This window comes from Neofelis nebulosa, chromosome 5 (assembly GCF_028018385.1).
Source record: "Neofelis nebulosa isolate mNeoNeb1 chromosome 5, mNeoNeb1.pri, whole genome shotgun sequence".
In the NCBI taxonomy this organism is placed as follows: domain Eukaryota; kingdom Metazoa; phylum Chordata; class Mammalia; order Carnivora; family Felidae; genus Neofelis; species Neofelis nebulosa.
The window spans coordinates 155,913,294-155,934,212 of record NC_080786.1 but is presented as its reverse complement, the minus strand read 5'-3'; the positions used below and the strand labels follow the sequence as shown (position 1 = coordinate 155,934,212).

At 55.0% G+C, this 20,919-nt stretch overlaps 1 protein-coding gene and 1 long non-coding RNA gene across 3 annotated transcripts; one reads left to right on the top strand and one right to left on the bottom strand.

The window, feature by feature from the left end:
* Positions 1 to 2,779: 2,779 nt before the first annotated feature.
* Positions 2,780 to 11,405, bottom strand: LOC131512902 (uncharacterized). 2 transcript variants are annotated; one of them, XR_009262371.1, is made up of 3 exons: positions 10,777 to 11,404; positions 4,062 to 4,547; positions 2,780 to 2,872 (listed from the first exon to the last, which is right to left on the bottom strand). It is a non-coding gene; the product is annotated as an uncharacterized LOC131512902 (long non-coding RNA). The 2 variants fall into 2 exon arrangements; XR_009262372.1 differs by lacking the exon at positions 2,780 to 2,872 and adding an exon at positions 3,832 to 3,896 and having other exon boundaries at positions 10,777 to 11,405.
* Positions 11,406 to 12,104: 699 nt separating this feature from the next.
* On the top strand, positions 12,105 to 14,561 carry TFF1 (trefoil factor 1). The gene is made up of 3 exons (XM_058732095.1): positions 12,105 to 12,366; positions 13,823 to 13,975; positions 14,384 to 14,561. The coding sequence occupies exons 1-3, from the start codon at positions 12,291 to 12,293 to the stop codon at positions 14,398 to 14,400; spliced, it is 246 nt and encodes an 81-aa protein (XP_058588078.1). The 5' UTR covers positions 12,105 to 12,290; the 3' UTR covers positions 14,401 to 14,561.
* The last annotated feature ends 6,358 nt before the right edge of the window (positions 14,562 to 20,919 follow it).

Here is a 20,919-nt window from a genome sequence, read left to right as displayed (position 1 = left end):
TGTCTCTACGTGTCTCTGTGTATCTGTGTCTATATGTGTGTGTGGTGTGTGTGTGTTACTGTATGTATCTGCATGGTGTTGTTTGTAATTGTGCATATGTGTGCAGTGAGTGTGCATCTGCATATGGGGTGTGTGTGTGTAAACGTATACACGTTTGTGTACGTGGTGTGTGTGTGCATGCAGCTCTGTATACTGTGTAGGGCGCGTGGGGGTTCGTGTGTCCCCCACCGCAGGGACGATACTGAGCAGCTCCATGGCCACAAAGATCCCCCCCCATTTATTTATTTTTATTTTTTAAAGTTTGTTTTAATGTTTATTTATTTCTGAGACAGAGAGAGACAGAGCACGAGCGGGGGAGGGGCAGAGAGCGAGGGAGGCACAGAATGCGAAGCAGGTTCCAGGCTCTGAGCCGTCAGCACGGAGCCCGACGCGGGGCTCGAACCCACGAGCCGCGAGATCGTGACCTGAGCTGAAGTCGGTCGCTCAACGGACTGAGCCACCCGGGCGCCCCAAAGCTCCCCCCATTTAAACCACACTGAACCCCCTCACGAATCCTCCACGCTTGCCCTTGTTCTAAGCCCTGGCAAGCCCTGGTCTCCCTCCTGAAGAATGGCTCACGGCTCTCGCGTCGTGGAACCAAACGGCCTGCATCTCTCAGGTTGCTGGGTGAGACCGTGCGTGCACAGTGCGGGCTTTTAAGAAGCTGCACGCTCTCTCCCAGCGTGGCCCCGACGTTTTACATCCCCACCAGGAACGTGGGAGGGCTCCAGTTTTCCCAGCCCTTGTTGGCATCGGGTGCTGCGACAGCTTCTCATTTCAGCCATTCTGGTAGGTGAGTGGTGATATCTCACTACGGTTTTAATCTGTACTTCCCCAGGGGCTGATGAAAACTCAGGCTTTGATCTGAGAACCCTCCTCATTTCCCGTGTCAGTTGATGCGACAGAATTCCCTCTCAGCACTGCCTTAGCCGCGTCCCGCACGCTTTGATATGTCACGTATTCATTTTCATTCGGTTTATGCACTTCTAAATTCCTTTTGAAACTTCCTTGTTGACCTAAGGATTATTGAGTAGTGTGCGATTTAACTTCCACATGTTTAGAGATTTTCCTCTCTGCTGTCGATTTCTCATCTGATCCCATTACGGTCAGAGAACGTACCCTGTGTGATTTTTTTTTTTTCAAAGTTCTTTTAGATTTGTTGGGATTTGTCTCACGACCCAGTATGTGGTCTACCTTGGTGAGCGTACATGGACAAAACAGGGATGCATCTTGCTATTGTGGGGTTGTGTGTCCCGTAAATACCAACTGGTCCTGAGAGTGGGGTGTGGCTCTGATCCCCTCGTCTCTGCTGATTCCACGACCAGTACTGTCAGTGGCTGGGAGGGCATCTTGGGGTCCCCTATGATAACTGTGGGTAATATGGTTCCCTTTTCTCCTCTATCAGCTTTTGCTTCATCTGTTGGTGCTGTTTCATCGTAAAAACTAATACATTTTGAAGTCTTAAAATGCAAAATGACGGGGTTTTTTTAATGTTTATTTATTTTTGAGACACAGAGAGACAGAGCATGAATGGGGGAGGGGCAGAGAGAGAGAGAGAGACCCAGGATCCAAAGCAGGCTCCAGGCTCCGAGCCGGCAGCACAGAGCCGGACGCGGGGCTCGAACCCACGGACCGCGAGATCGTGACCTGAGCCGAAGTCGGACGCTCAACCGACTGAGCCACCCAGGCGCCCCTAAAACGCAAAATGATGTTTTAAAGCGACAGAAGTGTCATAAAATTTTCAAGAATGCACATACCACATGTTTTGTTTTGAGCCACTGTCACCTTCCTCTTCTCACCATCATCGGTACTGACTCTGGCCGGGGAGGCCAGGACCGTGGGTCTCAGAAACTGACTTTCCCCTTTGACATGTTTTTGAAATTTGTTTTCATTACCTCCTCATGTGGAAAGATGAAAAACAGGAAGGGCAGACTTTCAAGGCAAGTCTAAACTTTCCGTTGACACGCTTAGGAACCATGATGCCCCATGATGCCCCCTTTTAGAAGCAGGGATTTAAAAATAGAATGTCACTAGGGGTGCCTGGGTGGCTCGGTGGGTGAAGCATCCAACTCTTGATTTCAGCTCAGGTCGTGATCCTGGGGTCATTAGATCGAGTCCCCTTTTGCGCTCTGGGCTGAGTGTGGAGTCCGCTTAAGATTCTCTCTCCCTCTCTCTGTCCTTTGCCCCTCTCCCCCACTTGCACTGTCTGTCTCTCTCTAAAAAAAGAAACAAAAAAATAGAATGTCACAGAGGAGCTTGTGGATATGAAGCTATTCCCCGCCTCCTGTGTTCAGGGTACGTTTCACATGAGACCTCTGGGCTGAGTTTGGCCCCAAGCTCGATAACTCCACCTCCATTTTTCTTGCTATTGAAGAAAGTATCCAAGGATGTGGGGGAGAGAGGAAAATATGGGGAGAATCTTGGATGGCTTCTCATTTATATTTTAAAAATAAAGTCATTCCTGTCAACGTTGCTGGTCATACCATAGAGAGGGCTGCTGACCAACCCGCGCTGGCTCACCCTTTACGTGGTTGCGTCTGGGAGTGTGACTGGCACCTGACGTCGGCCGGCTTCCGGGGGCGTCCCAGTGGCCGCCATCGGAGCAGTGAGGCCGCCTTGTGGAGCACAAACGTCGCCCGAGGGCGGGCTCCAGCCTTCGCCACCTCGGCCTAACCACAGACTCAGGCGGTTTCTTCGTCTCACCCCTACCCCCCAGAGCCCTCCCCGATCACCCGCCTGGGCTAAATCTTAGGGTTGTCAGGAAGAGGAAACAGGATCCCGGCTGGGGGAGATTGTTTCTGCGGTTTGGTTTTGCATAAACTTCCAGTAACAACTGTAATGATAAAAGTCGTAAAACGTTTTCGGTTTTGTCTCCAGCAGGTGTGAGGTTTGCACAGAAGCTGGAACCCTGACAACTAGCTCAGAGGGATGCCAGCCTGTCATCAGGGCCGCTGTGCCCCGCAGGGACATGAGGACCAGGCGAGGACACAACCAACGAGCTAGGACTTGGTCTAAGAGTCACAATCCTTTATGCATCATAATCCAAGCATCACTGTGTGACCAGACCTGCCCGAGCTGTAGGACCCAGCCCTCGGTAACCACGTTTAGAAGAAGCAAATAACCAAGGGAAGATGAATAAAAGGTATAAACAGGAAGTAAAATTTTTTGGGGATCTTCAGACCAACCCCAGGGCCTTTGTCCAGTAAAAGAGTCTCCCTGTCCATCAGTTGAGATTAGAGGACGCTCTGGCCCCTTCTTTGTTCTGCCTTCATCTCTGGGATGTTTATTTATTTATTTTTTTAATTTTTTAAAACAATGTTTATTTGTTTTTGAGAGAGAGAGAGAGAGAGAGACAGAGCATGAGCAGGGAAGGGAGAATCCGAAGCAGGTTCTAGGCTCCGAGCTGTCAGCACAGAGCCCGACGTGGGGCTCGAACTCACGAACCGCGAGATCATGACTGAAGTTGGACTCTCAACCAGCTGAGCCACCCGGGCACCCCTATCTCTGGGACTTTTAAAATAGCATAGCACAATGGCCTCAGAACAGAACAGGGACCTGAACTGCCATCACCGGGAAGCTCCCAATAATAGTAATTCACGTGCGATGCCTCTTGTTCCTTGCTCAGCGGGAGAAGGGACTGTTCACCAACAGTGCAGGCCAGATGGAAAATCCCCACGTGTGAAATAGAAAACCGACCCGCACGCCTATGTCTGGGGTCGACACAGTTGAAGCTGACCAAAGGGCCGTATCACAGGGCTCCGTTGGGGGCTGGTCGGGGGAATATAGTGGATCCCGGGGACCAGCCAGCACTCTGGTCAGAGAGGTGGAGCACTGAGCCCAAAGAGGCAGATTCCAGCCTGCAGGAAGGAGGAAGGGGTGCCGTCAGCACCACATGAGGGGCGGGCCGGGCTCCTCACCACAGGGACGGGGTTGCCAATGGATGGGGGGATGTTCAGAGGCCACACTTCCCCCATATTCCCCGGCACCGGGCAGAGGAACCAGCGGATGAATTCCAGATTCACCTGCTGGGAGGAGTCGGGCTTTGCTCAGCCTTGGCTGGTGCTGAGCCGTGTGGGGGAGGTTCAGCTTGGCACAGCCCGGATGCTGGGGGCGCTGGCTTGCTGGTGACAGACTTGGCATTGGCTCCCTTGTCGCTCGCTGCTAGTTTTAAATGCCTAGGAGGGCATGGTTGGGGCCCAATATTGGCTTTTGGAGACTTAATCCACGGAAGGGGGCGCTGAGCCCTGATGTTTCGTCTCGGAGCGCGCAGGGTGGTGACAGGGGGAGCGGGGCCACGTCAGGGAGTGCCAGTTGCGCAAAATTGTCAAATTTTGGTTCTTAAACCAGAAGACGGCGGTTGGGTGAATGGACGCCTCCGTCCAGGGCGAGTGGAAATGAACATAGCCTGGGTGGAAGTCGGCGTGCGGTGCTGTGTATCCGGAGCCTTAGGAAGAACACGCTCCCAGGCCCAGTAAATGTACTTTGGGGGCTGCCCCAAGGAAACCGTCCTAAGCACAGAAAAAATCATCTCGCATGAAGACGTTCGTGAAAGAAATCCGAGTAATCGTGAAGAATCGTAAACAACCCTGAATTGACCCATGATGTAAAAATCATCACCGAAGTGTGGCTATGGCGGGTCTGAGGAAGCCTCATGGAAACGTCAGCAGCTTACCGTATGGAATTCGCAGTAACGTGGAGAATGTTCTGGTCACACCAAAAAGAACACGGCAAAGAGGGTGAAGAACAACTCAGTCGGGAAAAGAAGGAGAAACAGCAGGGGGCAAGATGGCAAGTCACATCGGGATTCTGCTTTTCCTTGTCATTGAACTGTTTCTGTAACGAGCGTAACCAACTTTATACTCGAAAATACTGTGTTCGTATGAGTCGCATGTAAAGATTTCACTCTCCTCCAAAAGGAAGGGGAGTGTTGCCCTGACCCCGCAGTCGGTGAGCCAGTCAAGCGAGGGGTATTGGACCAAGCAGGCCTCCCCGTGGGCCACACCCCGATGTGTTTGCCCCAAGACCTGCTTCCTGGCACCTTCCCTGAAGTCAAACACAGATCTGGGGCCAGCCTGCAGCGTCTGTTATCTTGGAGATTTCAGCAACCTCACTGAGGGAAGCCACCCTTTCCTGTCCCTCAAGTCCTTGTCTCATCCAGAAACCCCAAGGCCATGCAGGGCAGGCCAGGGAGATGCAGACTTGGCCGTGAAGGGAACAGAAATGGTGAACACGGGGAGCCTCTACGCTCTCTCCTCCCTGACACGGCCCCGCCCCAGCCACCACCACCCTGCTTGCTGGGAGACGAAATGTCAGGGCTCAACACCCCCTTCCGTGGATCAAGGCTCCAAACACCAAGATTCAGCCCCGACGGTGGCCTCCTCGGAATTCAACTGTTACAGTCATTTTATTTTATTGTTTAATTGATTCATTTATTTCTAAAGTTTATTTACTTATTTTGAGAGAGAGAGCACAAGAGTCAGCAGGGAAGGGCAGAGAGAGAGGGAGAGAGAATCCCAAGCAGCCTCCACACTCAGCATGGAGCCCGATGTGGGGCTCGATCCCATGAACCGTGAGATAATGACCTGAGCCGAAACCAAGAGTTGGACGCTCAACTGACTGAGCCGCCCGGAGCCCCTGTTACGGTCATTTTAAATTATTTCTTTGACTACTAATTATTGTTCTCACCTCTCCCGTAGTTTTTAGGCATTTACATATGGTCTTCTAAAGTTTTGTGTTCCTATTCTTTGCTTCTGTATCCAGGGGCACTCCAGGGTTTTAAATTCTGACGTGCATAAGACGCTTATGTCTCACAGTTCCTAAACCTTTGTTCATCCTGTGTACTATAAACTTCATAGTTTTAACATATTTTTTTTTTAATTTTTTTTAACGTTTATTTTTTTGAGACAGAAAGAGACAGAGCATGAACGGGGGAGGGTCAGAGAGAGAGGGAGACACAGAATCCGAAACATGCCCCAGGCTCCGAGCTGTCGGCACAGAGCAAGGGCACAGAACGAGCATCGTTCTCCCAGACCCCGCTGTGCAGAAGCACTATGTCCCTTGACGATTGGGACTGGTCCCTCCAGTCACACCTCCTTCTCTGTCTGCTGTTTTGGAGGCAGGAACAGCAGCCCTCACGGCCAATTCAGTGGACGCAGGAGTGTGTTTCTGATTGGAAGCCAGCCTGTCATGGGCCACAGCACTCCAGCCCACGAGGGCCGCGGTCATGGGCATCAGAAGCAACATTTCTTCCAGGAGTCCCGTCCTATAATCATCTGTTGCTTGGTGCCCAGACGTGGGCACTTCGGTTGAGAAGGAACCATATACTGCTCTGGTCTAAGGCATCAGCTGACATATGGGCCACCAGCTGCCCGCTGAGCACACGAGTCCACATTCTGTCGAGGTAACTGCTCCCGCGTGCTGGGCCACGTGGAAAGACGGGCGAATTACTTGCCCATCGTTATATTTCCTTGTCCTACGCTGCACTGTTCTGTATCCCACGCCGTGGACTGTGCATTCTGTTAATTCGCAAGTGTGGGCCGCCGGCAGCTGCAGGCTCAGAGGGAAGGCTCGTGCAGACCCGACCATACAGCATCCGCCTCGGCCGTGCCTACTTCTCAAGACATCCGGCCTCCCGGCCCTGAGGGTCGGGGCTCTCGCATCACAGCCCCGCCCGCTCCTGTGAGGCGTGTGCTGTTCTGACGTCCTCTCGAAACCGCAATCTTTACTGATAGCCTGGCCGACGAGCCAGAACAGAACATTCAAATGTAGTATATGTCACCTCCGAAATCCAAACAGGCCCACGTGCATTTGTTGGGGTGAGTGGTGCAAGTGCAGAGGTTTATCTCCCCCTTTAGAGAGAAGGCTTCCACTGCCCCACACTCCCAAACACCCCACTAACAGGCCGGGGACCCTGAACTTCTGCGGTTGCAATCTCTGACGCACGTGGGCTTTCCAAAGGCGTCCTCGGTCCTATGTTCCAAATCCAGCTGACGTAACCTCACGACACCAGTGTAATGGGCCAGCAGGACGTTTAGCACCATGTCCAAGGTCTCTCCAGAGTGTTCTGACAGAGCAGGAGAGCTGGCAGGAGCCTAAACCCGCCACACTGTAGGGGTGTATTGTGACCCGGGCCGGACGATAGCAAAATCCTGTGGACTAATTTGTCTAAAGGGAAGGGGGGAAGGGCAGACATTGTCCGGGTCAGTCGCTGCAGATCAGGGGCCGGGTGGCCGGGGGGTGGGGGTGGGGGGGGGTGCTCCAGGAAAGCTACCCCCTCTGGAGCCTCAGCTGCAGTTACATTTATGATACTGTAGGCACAGGGCTTAACAGAGGACGGTCTGGGGGCCAAACGTTGCCTGTGAACCTGCAAACTAAAAACAGTTTCTGTACTTTTTAAGGGTTGCAAAAATAAAGCAAAGAAGATGCACGACCGAGAGCAAAGTAGCCCAGAAAGCCTGGTGTACTTACTACTGGGTCTTTTGCAAAGAGGGCTGCCCGTCTCACTGGGCCTGGGGGGGTCCCCAAGGGACCCATAATGGGACAGACTCGGGCCAAGAGTCCATCTCGGGCCTGAAACCCACGGGATCCCTCTTTGGTGACCCACATGAGTTTGGGTTTCGGGGTTAGTGGTATTCAGAGCTCATATTTAATCACCATCAGAAACTCCAAATATTTTCCTTTCTCTGGTGCTCACTCACCCTGCTTGGATTAGTCTTCCAGAACTGCTGTAATAAAGTACCACAAACGGAACTTACAAGCGAAACTTATGGTCACACAGTCCGGAGGCTGGAGGTCCAAAATCAAGGTGGCCTCAGGGTTAGGTCCTTCTGAGAGTGAATCTATCTCAGGCCCCTCTCCCGGCTTCTGGAGCCTCAGGCATTCCTTGGCTTGTGTCTTTACATCATCCGCCCTCTGGGTATGTCTGTGTCTGAATGTCCCCTTTTATAAGGACACCGGGCATATCGGATTAGGGTCCACGCCAATGACCTCATCTTAACCTGGTCATCTGCAAAGATCTTATTTCCAAATAAGGTCCCATTCACAGGTACTGGAGGCTAGGACTTCCACATCTTTTGAGGGGACACAGGTGAACCCATAGCACTGGTGAGTGGCTCAGATCATTCTGGGGAAGGCTTGTGGAAGACCCATCATGGCACTTGTGGCCTCGATGCAAGGCCCTTCCTCAAAGGGACCTGGCCTCCATCCCATGGTGAAGGATGCTGGTGGTCCCTCTCCAAGGCGGTTCTGAGCACCTGAGTCACAGAGGCACATTCCGGGCGTTCCCAGTGTGGCTAAGAAGGGTGCCCGTGATAGGTGCACTCCAGCGCCCAAGCCTCCTTGAACCGGAGACCCCATCCTCCGCTGCGGCACCCGGTTTCCTGCACCTACTGTGCACGTGAAGCACCTGGGAACTTTCTAGAATGCAGATTTGACTTCATGACATCTGCGAGGGAACAGACCACCTTGAGCAGCGAGGCTGACATGTGTCGGGACCCTCAGCGTGTCCACTGCATGAGCCGTTGGCCACCACCAAGCCCACGGCTCCAGCCCGCCCAGATGGTGGCTTCTCACCCTGAGCGGGTATGATGATGTCAGTGCTCTGAGCACGGCCCCTTCATTCCCCAGGCTCTCACGCTGCCTGACTCTGCTCTCGACACCCCCAGGCTCCTGTCCAGGAAGGTGTGCAGCTTCCCCGGGGCCTTGGGTCGTGAGGGGTCTAACCCCGACGCACCTGGAGGCCACGTCAGGCGTGGAATGGTCCTGAGGACACTGGGGCCCTGTTCCTGGGCCGACACCTGGGTGAGCTGTGCTGTGGCCCACGCTCTGCGGAGGTTGCTGGGTAGGAGAGCTGTCCCCCTCACACAGGGGCCCAGGGGGTCACCTCTGCTGCTGGATGAGGCCCCGGCCCCCAGCACTCCTCTGTCATAAAACCCCGGTCCCCAGTGCCCCCCGGTCACGGCCCCCAGCCCCGCTCCCAGTCGCAGTGCCCTGACCCCCAGGACGCCACCCAGTCACTGCACCCGGGCCCCCAGCGAGGCCCCCAGTCACAGCGCCCTGGCTCCCAGCCCCCCCGCCCCGGTTTCAGCACTCCAGCCCCCAGCATGGCCCCTATGTCGCAGCACCCCAGCCCCCAGCGCAGCCCCCAGATCACAGCACCCCACCTGCCAGCCCACCACCCGGTCACAGTGCCCGGGCCCCCAGTGCACCCACGAACCCCCCACCCAGCCATTCCCAGGGAGCAGGGATCACCGCAGGGAACACAGGGAGAACAGCAGGACGCACACCCGTGAATCTGCGCCTCCTTAAATAGATGCCGACCTTTCCACCACAGCGCCCCCCCATTTCCTGCTGTGAAAGGAACATGATGCGCATTCTGATGGCCCTCGGCAGCCTCCTGACTCCCATGTCCCCGTCCTCCTGTCCCCCTTCCCGGACACAGGTCAGCAACCTGCCCCCCACGCAGGGCTGCCACCTCGGCCTCCCTGGGGCGGCCCTCGCTCTGTGCTCCTTGCTGACCTCGGAAATCTGCATCAGCAGTGGGTTCACACTGTAAAGGTCATTCTTATATTTTCACTCAGCTTTGTTTCAATATTTATTCATTTCCATTTACTCATTCATTTTCGTCGTCTGCAAGGTACTTGGTGCGCGTATATTTTACGTCCTTTCTCCCTTTCCCTTGTCAATAAACATGTATGAACATTTATATTGTTTCCTCTTTTATTTTCCCTCCCTCCTCCTGATTTCCTCCTCCCTGCCTCTTTCCCTCCCTTCCCTCCCTCCTTCCCTCCTTCCATTCTTTCTTCCTTTCTCTTTCTTCTTTCTTTCCTTCTTTCTTCCTTTCTCTTTCTTTCTTTCTTTCTTCTGTTCTTTCTTTCTTCCTCTTTCTTTATTTTTTCCCTTTTTCTTTCTTTCTTCCTTTCTCTTTCTTTCTTTGTTTCTTCCTCTTTCTTTCTTTCTTTCTTTCTTCCTTTCCCTTTCTTTTGTTCTTCCTTCTTTCTTTCTTTCTTCCTTCCTTTCTTTCTTCTTTCTTTCTTTCTTTCTTTCCCTTTCTTTCTTCCTTTCCCTTTCTTTCTTTCTTTCTTTCTTTCTTCCTTTCCCTTTTCTTTCTTTCTTTTGTTCTTTCTTTCTTTCTCTTTTTTCTTTCTTTCTTCCTTTCCCTTTTCTTTCTTTCTTTTGTTCTTTCTTTCTTTCTTTCTCTTTCTTTCTTTCTTTCCTTTTCTTTCTTCCTTTCTTTCTTCTCTTCCTTTTTTAAAAAGCTTCTTCCTTTCTTCCTCCTTTCTTTTTTTGAAAGGTATTACAGGCAATGATGCAAAGATGGTCCTTGTCCGTGTTTCCTTCTGCCCAAATGTGGGGGGTTTACCTGTGGGACACAGTAGACCCAGAACCAGGGGAACTGCTGGATTGTGAGCCTATGTAGCGTCAACTCCACTGAACATCACACACTTCTCTCCCAAACTGTTGTGCAATTTGCATTTCTGTGTCTGAGAGCTCCCACATCACCCTGAGAAGTGAGTAGTGGTTTTCCTTCATCATGAGCAACATTGCAGATACAGCCCCTGCCCTCCCCCCAGGCCCATCCCTGGCAAACTGAACCCCACAGAGGACTCTGCGCCCTGGTCCCCCCACCCCGGGTCCTGCACATGGGGCCTCTCCTGGAGACCCTGGTTGGCGGGCTTGAGAAGGGCCTGGGCTCAGGGTGGGAGCTCTCCTCCAGAGGGGCCGCAAGGACTTACTCACCAGGCACAAGGAAAGTGAGCACCTCTCCAAGGCTAGCCGTTCTCAGAGCCCCATCTTTCAATGAGGAAAAACTATTTCTCCTATGGCTCATTCATTCATTCATTCATTCTTCCACAGATATTTATGGAATAAGGACGGAGATCAGCATTGGGCCACCGGAATGCACAGAGCACACAGAGCCCCCTGCCTTTGCGGACCTTCTGTCTCCAGGGGACAGAGCAAGTTCCCTGTGCACCGGGACGGCAAGGGCTCCGGGACGGAAGACCCCAGAGCAGCTGGGGCCAGGGGAGTGCAGGCTGCAGGTGGCTCTTGAACACAAAGTCAAGGGGGCCTCACTCGGGGACCTGAGATGGGGAGAGCGGTCCCCCAGAGGGAGGAACACCTGTCCTCAGTCGGTTTAGATGGTTGCTCTTATCTACACAACTTCTGGTTATGAACATGAAATTTTAAAAAGATAATTTAGGCACGCCGGGGTGGCTCAGATGGTTGAGCATCCAACTTCGGCTCAGGTCATGATCTCACAGTGTGAGTTTGAGCCCCGAGTCGGGCTCTGGGCTGACAGCTCGGAGCCTGGAGTCTGCTTCAAATTCTGTGTCTCCCTCTCTCTCTGCCCCTCCCCCGCTCATGCTTTTTCTCTCTCTCTCTCTCTCTCTCAAAAACAAAAAAAGATTAAAAAAAATTTTTTAAGGGAAAAGAAAAAAAAATTAGGTAAGTAAGTAAAAATGCTCATGCACGTCCTCTGAGTGGGATGTTAAACTTTCCGAGTTTTCATTGTTGGTGCCCCGCGGATTGTGAGCCCCTTCAGGGGAGTCACGTTTCCTCCGGGAGGGACCTCATCGCGCTTTGGTCACATACGACTTTGCCACAGAAACGCCCAACAGAGACAGAACCCCTGGAGAGAAGATGACGTTCGAAGTCCCGAGTGCTCTGGTGGAGAGGGGAGGGGACACGGGCCTGTCCCCTTCCTGCTCCTCTTGTCCCGCCAGGGCTCTCCCCTTGCCTCCACCTGGATTCTCAGAATCTCAGATCAATGGAGAACATGGTCTGATGGCTGGGCCCTGTTTGCTCCTTCTCCTTCCCACCCCACCCCCCACCCTGTCCCCGCATCAGCCGACCCCGTGAAGGGTGACCCCGTGAGCCACTGTTGACACAACTGTGATTTTTCGGGCCACTTCTCCCGTGACTCACTCTTCGGTGAGTGTAATGTTGACATTCGCAGGAGGGCCTCCACTGTGGTTAGGAGCTGGATGGGGTCGTGGCCCAGGAGACTCCCACGGCACAGGAGGGACCTTCTGAGGTCCCTCGGCCAGATGACAATTCGGCACTTGCTTGTATCAGCACACTGTGTTGATCAGAGGAGATTATGCGGAGTGGAGAGTTGCAGGACCCTCCTTAGGCAAATGTTACCTAACACTCATTGGGCAAACAGAGCCTGCATAAAATCCAGAGCCTGGACGGGTTCTCATCCCTGACTCGTGGTCTCCGGTAGAGCAGAGAGGAAGGTCACGGCCACCATGGAGCCCAGGGTTCTCTGCGTCCTGCTGTTGGTGTCCACACTGGCCCTCAGTTCCTTGGCCCAAGGCCAGCTGGGTAAGCAGCCTTCTCCCCGCTTCATGGTGGGCACCAGACCTGGGTCAGCCCCTGGCAGGGCGGGGGGTGGGGGGGCGCGGACAACGTGCGTCACAGTCCATGTGTTTGAGCAGAGCACTGTTCTGGGCCCTGGGAGGATTTTGGAGGGTGAAGGCAGGTGGAAAGCAGCGAAAGAGCAAAGGCCACAGAAGCTCCGAGTGCTGCTGGGAGGACGCGGGTGGACGCCCCAGTGGAAATCGCTTTCGCGCAGTTCTGTCATGCGACAGCGACGGTCCATTGGATGGACAGCAGCTTGGAAACCTTGACTTCCGGTCGAGCAGTGCCGGCCGGGAGGGGCCGCATCGCCCAGCGAGCCCCCTGCCCCCACCCCCAGCTGCCACCTCCCCTCTCGGATGCAGGGGGAGGGACGCAGAGCTGCGTCTGAACGTGCACGTGCATTAGTCCTCCTGACTTCACAGCCTCCCTGTGTGTGTGTGGGGGGGCGGGGCCATGCCACCTCCCCTCTTGGGTGCAGAGCCAGACCCAGGGAGCCTGCCATCCTGCAGGGGCCGCCCAGCCGGCGGGAGATGGTCCAGAACTTTCCTGCGAAGCCACAGAACCCTTTCTTCAGAGAAAGCTTGAGGCGATCCTCCCCTTCATGTGCTTTGCCGGGTCTAACAGAGGAACAGACGTGGGTTCAGCCCCTTCAGTTCTCGTGTGTAGGCCACACGGGAGCCCCGCGTCCCCTGCGTGGTCTGGCCACGTGGTCTGGCTTCCATCACCAGCCCCCACTCCGGGTTAAAGCTGGCGCCCACCCACCCCAGCCCCTGCGTCTTTCTTGCAAACGGGGCGATGCCTCCGGAAATGCACCTTGCTCCCCCTCTCTCTTGACTGCCTTTGAGCACGCCGCTCCCCCTGCAGGATACCCCCACGGCCTCGTCCCCACCTAGAAGCCCTCCTTGCTTCGTTCAGTCTGGTCCCTGTCCGTCCCGTGCTTGCCCTCAGCACCCTGGGACGGACACACTGTGCCATTCGGGGCATTTACTTGGCTTTCTCCTCCCTTAGGCTGCTAGCTTCTTAACAACGACTGTCCTATTTTTAGTTTCTGGGTCCCCAGCTCCTGGCACAGGGCCCGGCATGAGCTTGACCTTCACCGTCTGGTTTTGCTGTGCTAATTTCTGTTTCTAGCACGCACAAACGATGCTCCATAGGTGCTAAGTGGAGTTATTGTTGGCTGGAATGAATGAATGCATCCGTAAGTTCTGTCGGTGGGCGTGACGCTTACAAATCCCGGGCACCTTGCGATGGTCCTGAGCTTCTGTGCCTTTGCATCTGGAGACGAGGGACAGGGTGTCCCTCTTGTCCCCTGAGCCCCGAGTCCTCATCAGCGGTGCCAGCTGGCTGCCGATTCAACTGGAGAAGGAAGGCGGATGACAGCCCGAGACCTGACTTGGCCTCTTGTCCCCTATACGTTCAGAGACGTGCGTCGTGGATCCTCACAAGAGGACGAACTGTGGCTCCCCGGGAATCACGCCCTCCCAGTGCAAAGATAAGGGCTGCTGCTTCGACGACACTGTGCGTGGAGTCCCGTGGTGCTTCTTCCCCGTGGCCGTGGACAACCCTCCCGAAGGTAGGGCCGGGACGGCTCTGGGGGGTCTGAAGGTGTAGGATGAGTGACGGGACGGCCCTGGTCCGCACTGCCAGCTGTGTCTGCACGCCCAACGGGGGCCGCGGGGTGGCCGTGGGGGGGTGGCGTCAGGCCGACGTCGGGCTGGGGACACAAAGACCGGGCTGAAACGTCGCCCGGCGAGGAGCTCTGTCTGTTCATGGCTTTTCTTCGCGTGGCTAACCGGAAGCCTCTGACGAATCCTGGTTGCTCCTTACCTGCCGCTTGGCTGCAGTGGAGCAAACGCCAACCACGATAATGAGGCTGGAGCGAGTTTTCCAAGGAAATGTCCCCCTTGGGCTGCCGAGTCCAATTTCTGTGGTTCTTTACCTCTCACTGCCTCACGCCTTCTCCCCCCGCCTCACCCTTCAGAGGAGTGCTCCTTCTAGACGCGCTTCGGCCGAGCCTCGCCAGGAGCGGCCATGGCCTCCCCGGTGGCCGGGAGCCCAGCCCTCGGGGCCTCTGCACCTGCACCAGTGCTCACGGCGTGGACGGACTCACACACTCCCCTGCTCGAAATTGGCTTAAAGATTAAAAGACATGGGTGTTACTCGCGTTTTCAGTTCTTGTGAAAAACTGCACATGATTGGACTTTGCGAGGGCCCGAGGAGGGAATGACGTGCTCACCGTGCCACCAAGGCCTCCTAGGCGTGTGTCAGCGGTGGGCGTCAACCCATAAGCCTGCTAGATGGTCTCTGGCAAAGCTCGCGTCCTGGGGAGGGCGGTTGGTCTGGTCCCCGGCACCAGAGGGGTGGGCTCACCCCCATGACATGGAGCCCCAGGCCTTTCCCCGGGGACCTGCCGCCCACTCCCCACCTTCCTTCTTACCTGACTCCCACTCTACATAAAGCGGAGGCAAGTACTCACTTTCCCAGCCTCTCGCAGCTGCAGGAGGCTGCGTGGCTTCCTTCTGACTCTTGAGGCACAAGGGAGTCTGTTCCGAGCCTCTGGGGAGCGACTTTTCCTCCTTGGGAGAAGAGCTCCCTCTGGCGGTCCTGGCCAGGCTCTGCAGCCTTGCCTTCGGACGCTGTGTGCTCTGAGGGTGTGATGTGCTGCTCCAAGCAGCCGTTCTGTGCTAATGAGGAAAAGGCATAGAACTAGAGGTTTGACACCCCTGGGCTCCTGATTTGACTCACCCACCTTGAGACTTCATGTTGAGTAAACCCAAATGTCCCGATGGGTTAAACAACTGCTCGTTTGGTCTTCTGTTCCTCGACCACACATAACCAAGGCCCAGCCACCGTGGGGGGAGAGGGGTGCAGCGAACTCTCACCCAACGTGAAAGTCCTTCGGCAGAGTCCTCCCTTGAGCTGTTAAAGGAGCAGGCAATCTATCGGTTTCCTCCTTCACACCCAGCACTCCCCCCCCCCCCCCCGGCTACTCCCTAAGCCCTTGGTGTGACGCAGGCTCTCAGCGGAAGCTCGGGGTCCGTGTCAGGAGTAAACGGCAGGTGTTGTGGGGACAGTTAAAAGGCATATCTTTCTGTTTTCGAAACCAACTCCCTTACAAATGATATCGTCCTTATCTTCCCAACTGACGAGGATGGGTGGGAGAACGTTTGCCAGTCTCCCGCGTGAGCAGGCACACAGCCCAACCAGCCCAGCCACCCTCCTGGATCACGGGCTCTCCAGAATCTGGGTCTGTGATAATTTCAAGGATGCAGCTGAGAGAAAGGAGGGGGTGGAGGACGCCTTCGCTCCTTCCCGTGTCACACGGGACCTAGCGTGCTGGACAATAGACGACTTCTCTGCGGGACCCAACAAGCAGGGCATGTGGTTGTGAGATGCTCCCCCCCTCCGACTCCCCCAGAGGGCTGTGTGGCTCAAGCGGCACTTTCCGTGACCCGCTGACCAGGGGCTCCTTGATCGCAGTGCTCCCGTGGCTGGGAGTGTCCAGCAGGGACGGGCCTTCCTCCTGGCCCATGCACCAGGAGGGGCCCCGGACCGGGTGACTAGCTGTGTCCCCACCTTCCTTGCATTTCCCTGGATTTCTGCCCGGTGAGGGCGGGGTGGGGGGAGGGGCTGAAGGCTGGTAGTGTCTCCAGCTCCCCCTCCCATCATGTGACACGGGGAGAAATCCGGGTCCGGCATCCGCTGGGGACCATCCAGGATGCGTGGCTGTGTGATCTTGGCCCCACCATCTGGACTCCAGACTAGAGAGAGCCTGGGGACTCTGCAGGGATGGCCCTGCCTCCAGAGGGGACACGCGGCCTTCTGTCCCTGCCTGGGAGGTGGGGCACAAGGGAGGTTCAGTTTGGTCTCTGCTACTCTGTCCTTGTGGAAAATCGCACCCTGTCCAAGAATCCCGCCAGCAGGCTACAGACGAGGGGAGGGCGAGAGAACACTCAGGCGGCAGCGGGGGTCCTGACATATCAGAGGGGTGGGGCGCCCCGAAGGCTCTAGGACTCGAACTGCCTTGGCGACACTCAGTGTAAGCTGCTCTGTGTCCCTTGGTCCCTCCGTCCCTTGGTGGCCCGCAGCTCCCTGAAGCTTTGCTGCGGGGGCTGGGGAGCCCGAGGGGTAACGTGGGCGCAGAGGCTGGAGCTGGGGTCAGGGGCACTGGGGGCGTGCGGCTTTCTCCTCGGGTCCAAGGAGGGAGGGTGCCTGGCAGAACAGAGAGGCTCTGCGGTGGTGACAGGGGCTGTGTCCTCAGCGCTGGGAACACAAAGGAGTCACTGCTTCATGGGTGGACCTATGGCCCCCTCCCGGCCCCCTCCCAGCCCCCTCCTGACCACCCTCCCAGGCCCACTCCAGCTCCTCACTGGACTCCTCCCGGCCCCCTCCCAGCCACCCTCCAGGCCCCCTCCAGCCCCTTCCTGACCCCCTCCAGCCCCCTCCAGACCCCTCCTAGCCCCTTCCTGGCCACCCTCCCAGCCACCCTCCAGGCCCCTCTGGCCCCCTTTTCGTCCCCTCCAGATCCCTCCAGGCCCCCTCCAGGCCCCTCCAGTTCCCTCCAGCCCCCTCTCCAGGCCCCGGGGCCACCCCCAGCCCTCCCCTGCCTCCCAGCAATAGGAACCCGGGGTGGCCTGGTTGTGGCAGCCTGGGGCCCCTTGAGTCCTTGAAGTGCCAAAGGGGGTGGGAAGCAGGCAGCTGTGGCAACAAAGCACCTTCGTGGGAACCGTTGTGCTGCTAAGGCGCCAGGAAGGACGTGTCTGTCACACGCGTGCACACACGCACGCACACTCGGCTCTTAAAGGGCCCCGGGGAACCCAGCGAAGGGGGCCATTTGGGGCAAACCTTCCGTACCTTACACCGCTGGATTTCCGTCGGAGGAGAGGAGGCCACGTGATAACTGCTCTGTTTGAACACATCGCTTGGCAGTGGAAAGATTTGTATATTTTCTATGTCGTTTTCAGGAACAGGCAATGGAGTGATGTGTCTGCTTACAGTGATCTTGGTTTTACTAGACACGAAGCTAAAATGCCAGCTTGATCCTTTTAAACCCTGGCAAAGCTGTCCTTCCCATCCCGCTTGCTGCCCTTTTCCCACCAGCCTGGAAACCAGCATCTCAGGGGAACTTCCAGAACTTTCCACGTCCTTGAAGGACTTCAGGAAGTCTCCCGTGGCAAGTGATTCACGTTTCAGGCGGAGTTGGGGGATCTCGTAGGTAGACAGCTGGCGTGGGAGAGAGTTGGTCTCCGTCAGCCCTGGAACGGACCCAGAATCTCGGAATGCACGACGGAGGAGCTCCCAGGAGAGGAGCGGGGAGGACGATGGAGAGGGGCCAGGCCAGGGCGGGGGCACGTCCTGACCCTGAGGCTGACGGGGCTGCGGCCCTGAGGTTCCAGTGACACCCTGAAGCCAGATAACCCTCTCCCCGCTTTCTCCTCCAGCTGGAGTCGGTGTGTTAGCTCAGGCCACCTCGGTGAAGGACTGCACACTGAGGGACAGCACAGAACGTGCTGGGGATCCTCTCTCTCCCCCTCTTTGTGCGCCTTCCCAGCTCGTGTGCTCTCTTTCTTTCTCTCAAAGTAAATAAATAAAATAAACTTTAAAAAAAAGGTAGACGGTAACCTGTAGGACATGTGACATGATGAAAGGGAACAAACAACAGAAATGTTGCCAAAAACAGGCAGGGCTGGAGAGGCCAGGCCACCAGAAGCAGACTGTGCATGTCTGGGCTGACAGCTTTCTGACACCCCTCGGTCAGGTATCCATCGTGACTCCCGTCAGGGCCCAAATGGGGGTCCATGTGTCAACCCCAGAAACACAGACTAATGTCACGGCTGTTCTGCGGGTCACCGTGGGCTATGGCTGGGTGGGAAGCGTTCACCCCGGGTCTCTCCAATGAAGCCTGAGCTGGTGGTGGCCCCTGGTGCCATCCATGTCCCGGCCCCTTGCTCAAACGCCGATTCTGGTCCCGGTTACCATGCATTGGTGGAAAGTCCGAGAACAGGACAGGACCTGTGAGTATTTCCTGACCCAGGATCAGGTGTGTGGTCCTTCTAAACCCACCTGCACCTCAGGCGAAATGTTAACCTGCCTCTCGATTTTCACACGCGTTACAGATGGATTACCACGCTCTGTGGCTTTGCTCCACGAGCCTTCCTGTTCTGTGTACTTGTTGGCGACCCTTTCTTCCGGATGATTTCCCACACAGGAACAGGGTTCTGTTCAGAAAAATGTTGAACTAAGCGCCAGACCAGGAACCAGTTCTTGAAGCCAAGTTGTGGTTTCAGATCATGTTTGTAGGGTCACTGACAAGGATATTGTTAGCTTAAGAAAACTCCCTCACCTTTCTCTGTGAGTTCGGGGAAAGGCGGTTGGTGGAAAGGTTCAGTGCCTGCGAGCCTGATAGGAAACATCAGCTCAAAGAGAGACACACACATGGCAAGCCCAGCACCGGAACTTACCGGAAGGTGTCAAGGGCTCCTAGGGAACAGTCACTCATGTAGGGTCCGAGCAGATGGAAAGTTACAGTTGGCAACAGGAAGCATTGGCATTGTTATTAAAGGGATTTCTTAATTGTTCTCAGCTCGTAACATTGCTCTGAGCTGGCCGTTTGGGGGGTAGCAGATTGAATCGGGGAAAACCACACACAGCTACATACGTATGTGGTGCAACACGACTGAGTGACCTGAAAGTTGGGGACGTGTACTCTAAAGGCAAACATTGAAAGGATTTCAGTCAGTGCAGAGAACTTGGAAGGGCTGAGTTTACCTTCCTTGCAAGCCGACAGACTGCCAGGTGCTGGCAGAGGATACGAGATTCCTGGTTCAGAGGCAAAGGGCTTTGTTACTCACGGCAGAGCCCACAGCGTGGGCCTCAGCATCTTTGTGCTGCCTCCCTTTGCCCCCAAGTCCTCCTGGGGTGGCATGGACGGGCCCGGACGGATGCGGGCTCACACAGTGGGTTGCAGTAGAGGCGGGGAGCTCTGACCACTTCAGGGACTCCAGTCTTTTCAGGGGCAGGAAGCTTGCCTGCCTTTGTCCTGGAGGGAGGCATCGTATCTACCTTCCGTGGTTGTTTGCTGCACAAACATTGGACAGCTGAGATCAAGAGCAGTTTATGAGTCACATACACTCACCCCGGGGGGGGAAGACGTCACGCCGCACAGGGCCACATGGGTTGCAACCCCGGGAACAGAAAGAGCCCCGAGGGCTGTGGCAGGAGGCTCTCTGGAGGCACGAGAGAGGGTGGAGTGCCTTCAGGAGGTTCCCACAGGAGAGGGTGGCTGGCTTGTTTGAGTAATTCTGCGGCTGGCCTGGGAGGGAGACCCACCACTCAGGGGTGAGCAGAAACCGTGCCTGGCCCCTTGATAAGGAGGGTTGTTTGGCCAGGGGGCCATATCTGTGGGAGCAGAGCAGGGAGGGGAACTTGAGCTTCGCCACTCGAAGCCCTCCAGTTCTACCAGATGCCAAGGCAGCGTGTACCCCTAAACCTTGATTGTAGGTCCCACACCGTATGGATCGTTAATGCCTCGTTCACATGCACAGAAATGAGACACTCGTGGAGAACTGTCTCCCAACAATGTGTACCCAATGTATCGTTTTCGAGACCAGATTACGGAAGGAGAGAAAAAGCAAAAAACAAAACAAACGTGGAGGCGTTTTTCAAGAGCAGATTACAGAAGAAGGAGAACAAACATCGAGCCGTGTTCCCGCAACATCTTCTTTCCAAATGAAACAAAATACAAACATTTCTCTCCATCTTTATTTTGAAAGTTCACTGTTAGAGAGTTTTAAGACTAGAATACGGGGTATGGAGATTTTTCTTTCATAAAGGGCCAGATAGTAAATAGTTCAGGTCTTGTGGGGTTTACAGTCTCCATCACAACTCATAAGGTCTTCCACTGTAACGTGAAAGCAGTCATAAACGGGATTGAAATGGGCATGCTGGCTTCTCATAAAGTTTTATTTAAAAAACAGACAATGAGCCCACGGGCCATGGTTTGCCAACTTCTATTACAGTGTATTATTCTTCCTTGATATGTAGTGACCTGTATGGTTCAAATATTTTTAAGTTTTAAGATTGGCCAGATCATGGCTTGTCTCAGCGAGGTGCCGGGTAAAACAAAACAAAGAACCCACTCAGATACCACAGAGACGTCTTCAAGTAATTTAAATCATTTTTAAAAATTTTCTAAACAAATTTATTTATTTATTTTGAGAGAGACAGAGTCAGCGGGAGTCGGGGAGGGGCAGGGAGAGAATCCCAAGCAGGCCACACACTGCCAGCACAGAGCCTGATGCAGGGCTCAAACCCACAAACTGTGAGATCATGACCTGAGCCAAAACCAAGAGTCAGATGCTTAACTGACTGAGCCACCCAGGAGCCCCTAAATCTTTTTTTTTTTTGATAAGCCTATGTATTTATTTTGAGAGAGAGAGAGGAGGGGAGGGGCAGAGAGAGAGGGAGAGAGAGAGAAAATCCCAAGCAGACTCCACGCTGTCTGTGCCGAACCCTACT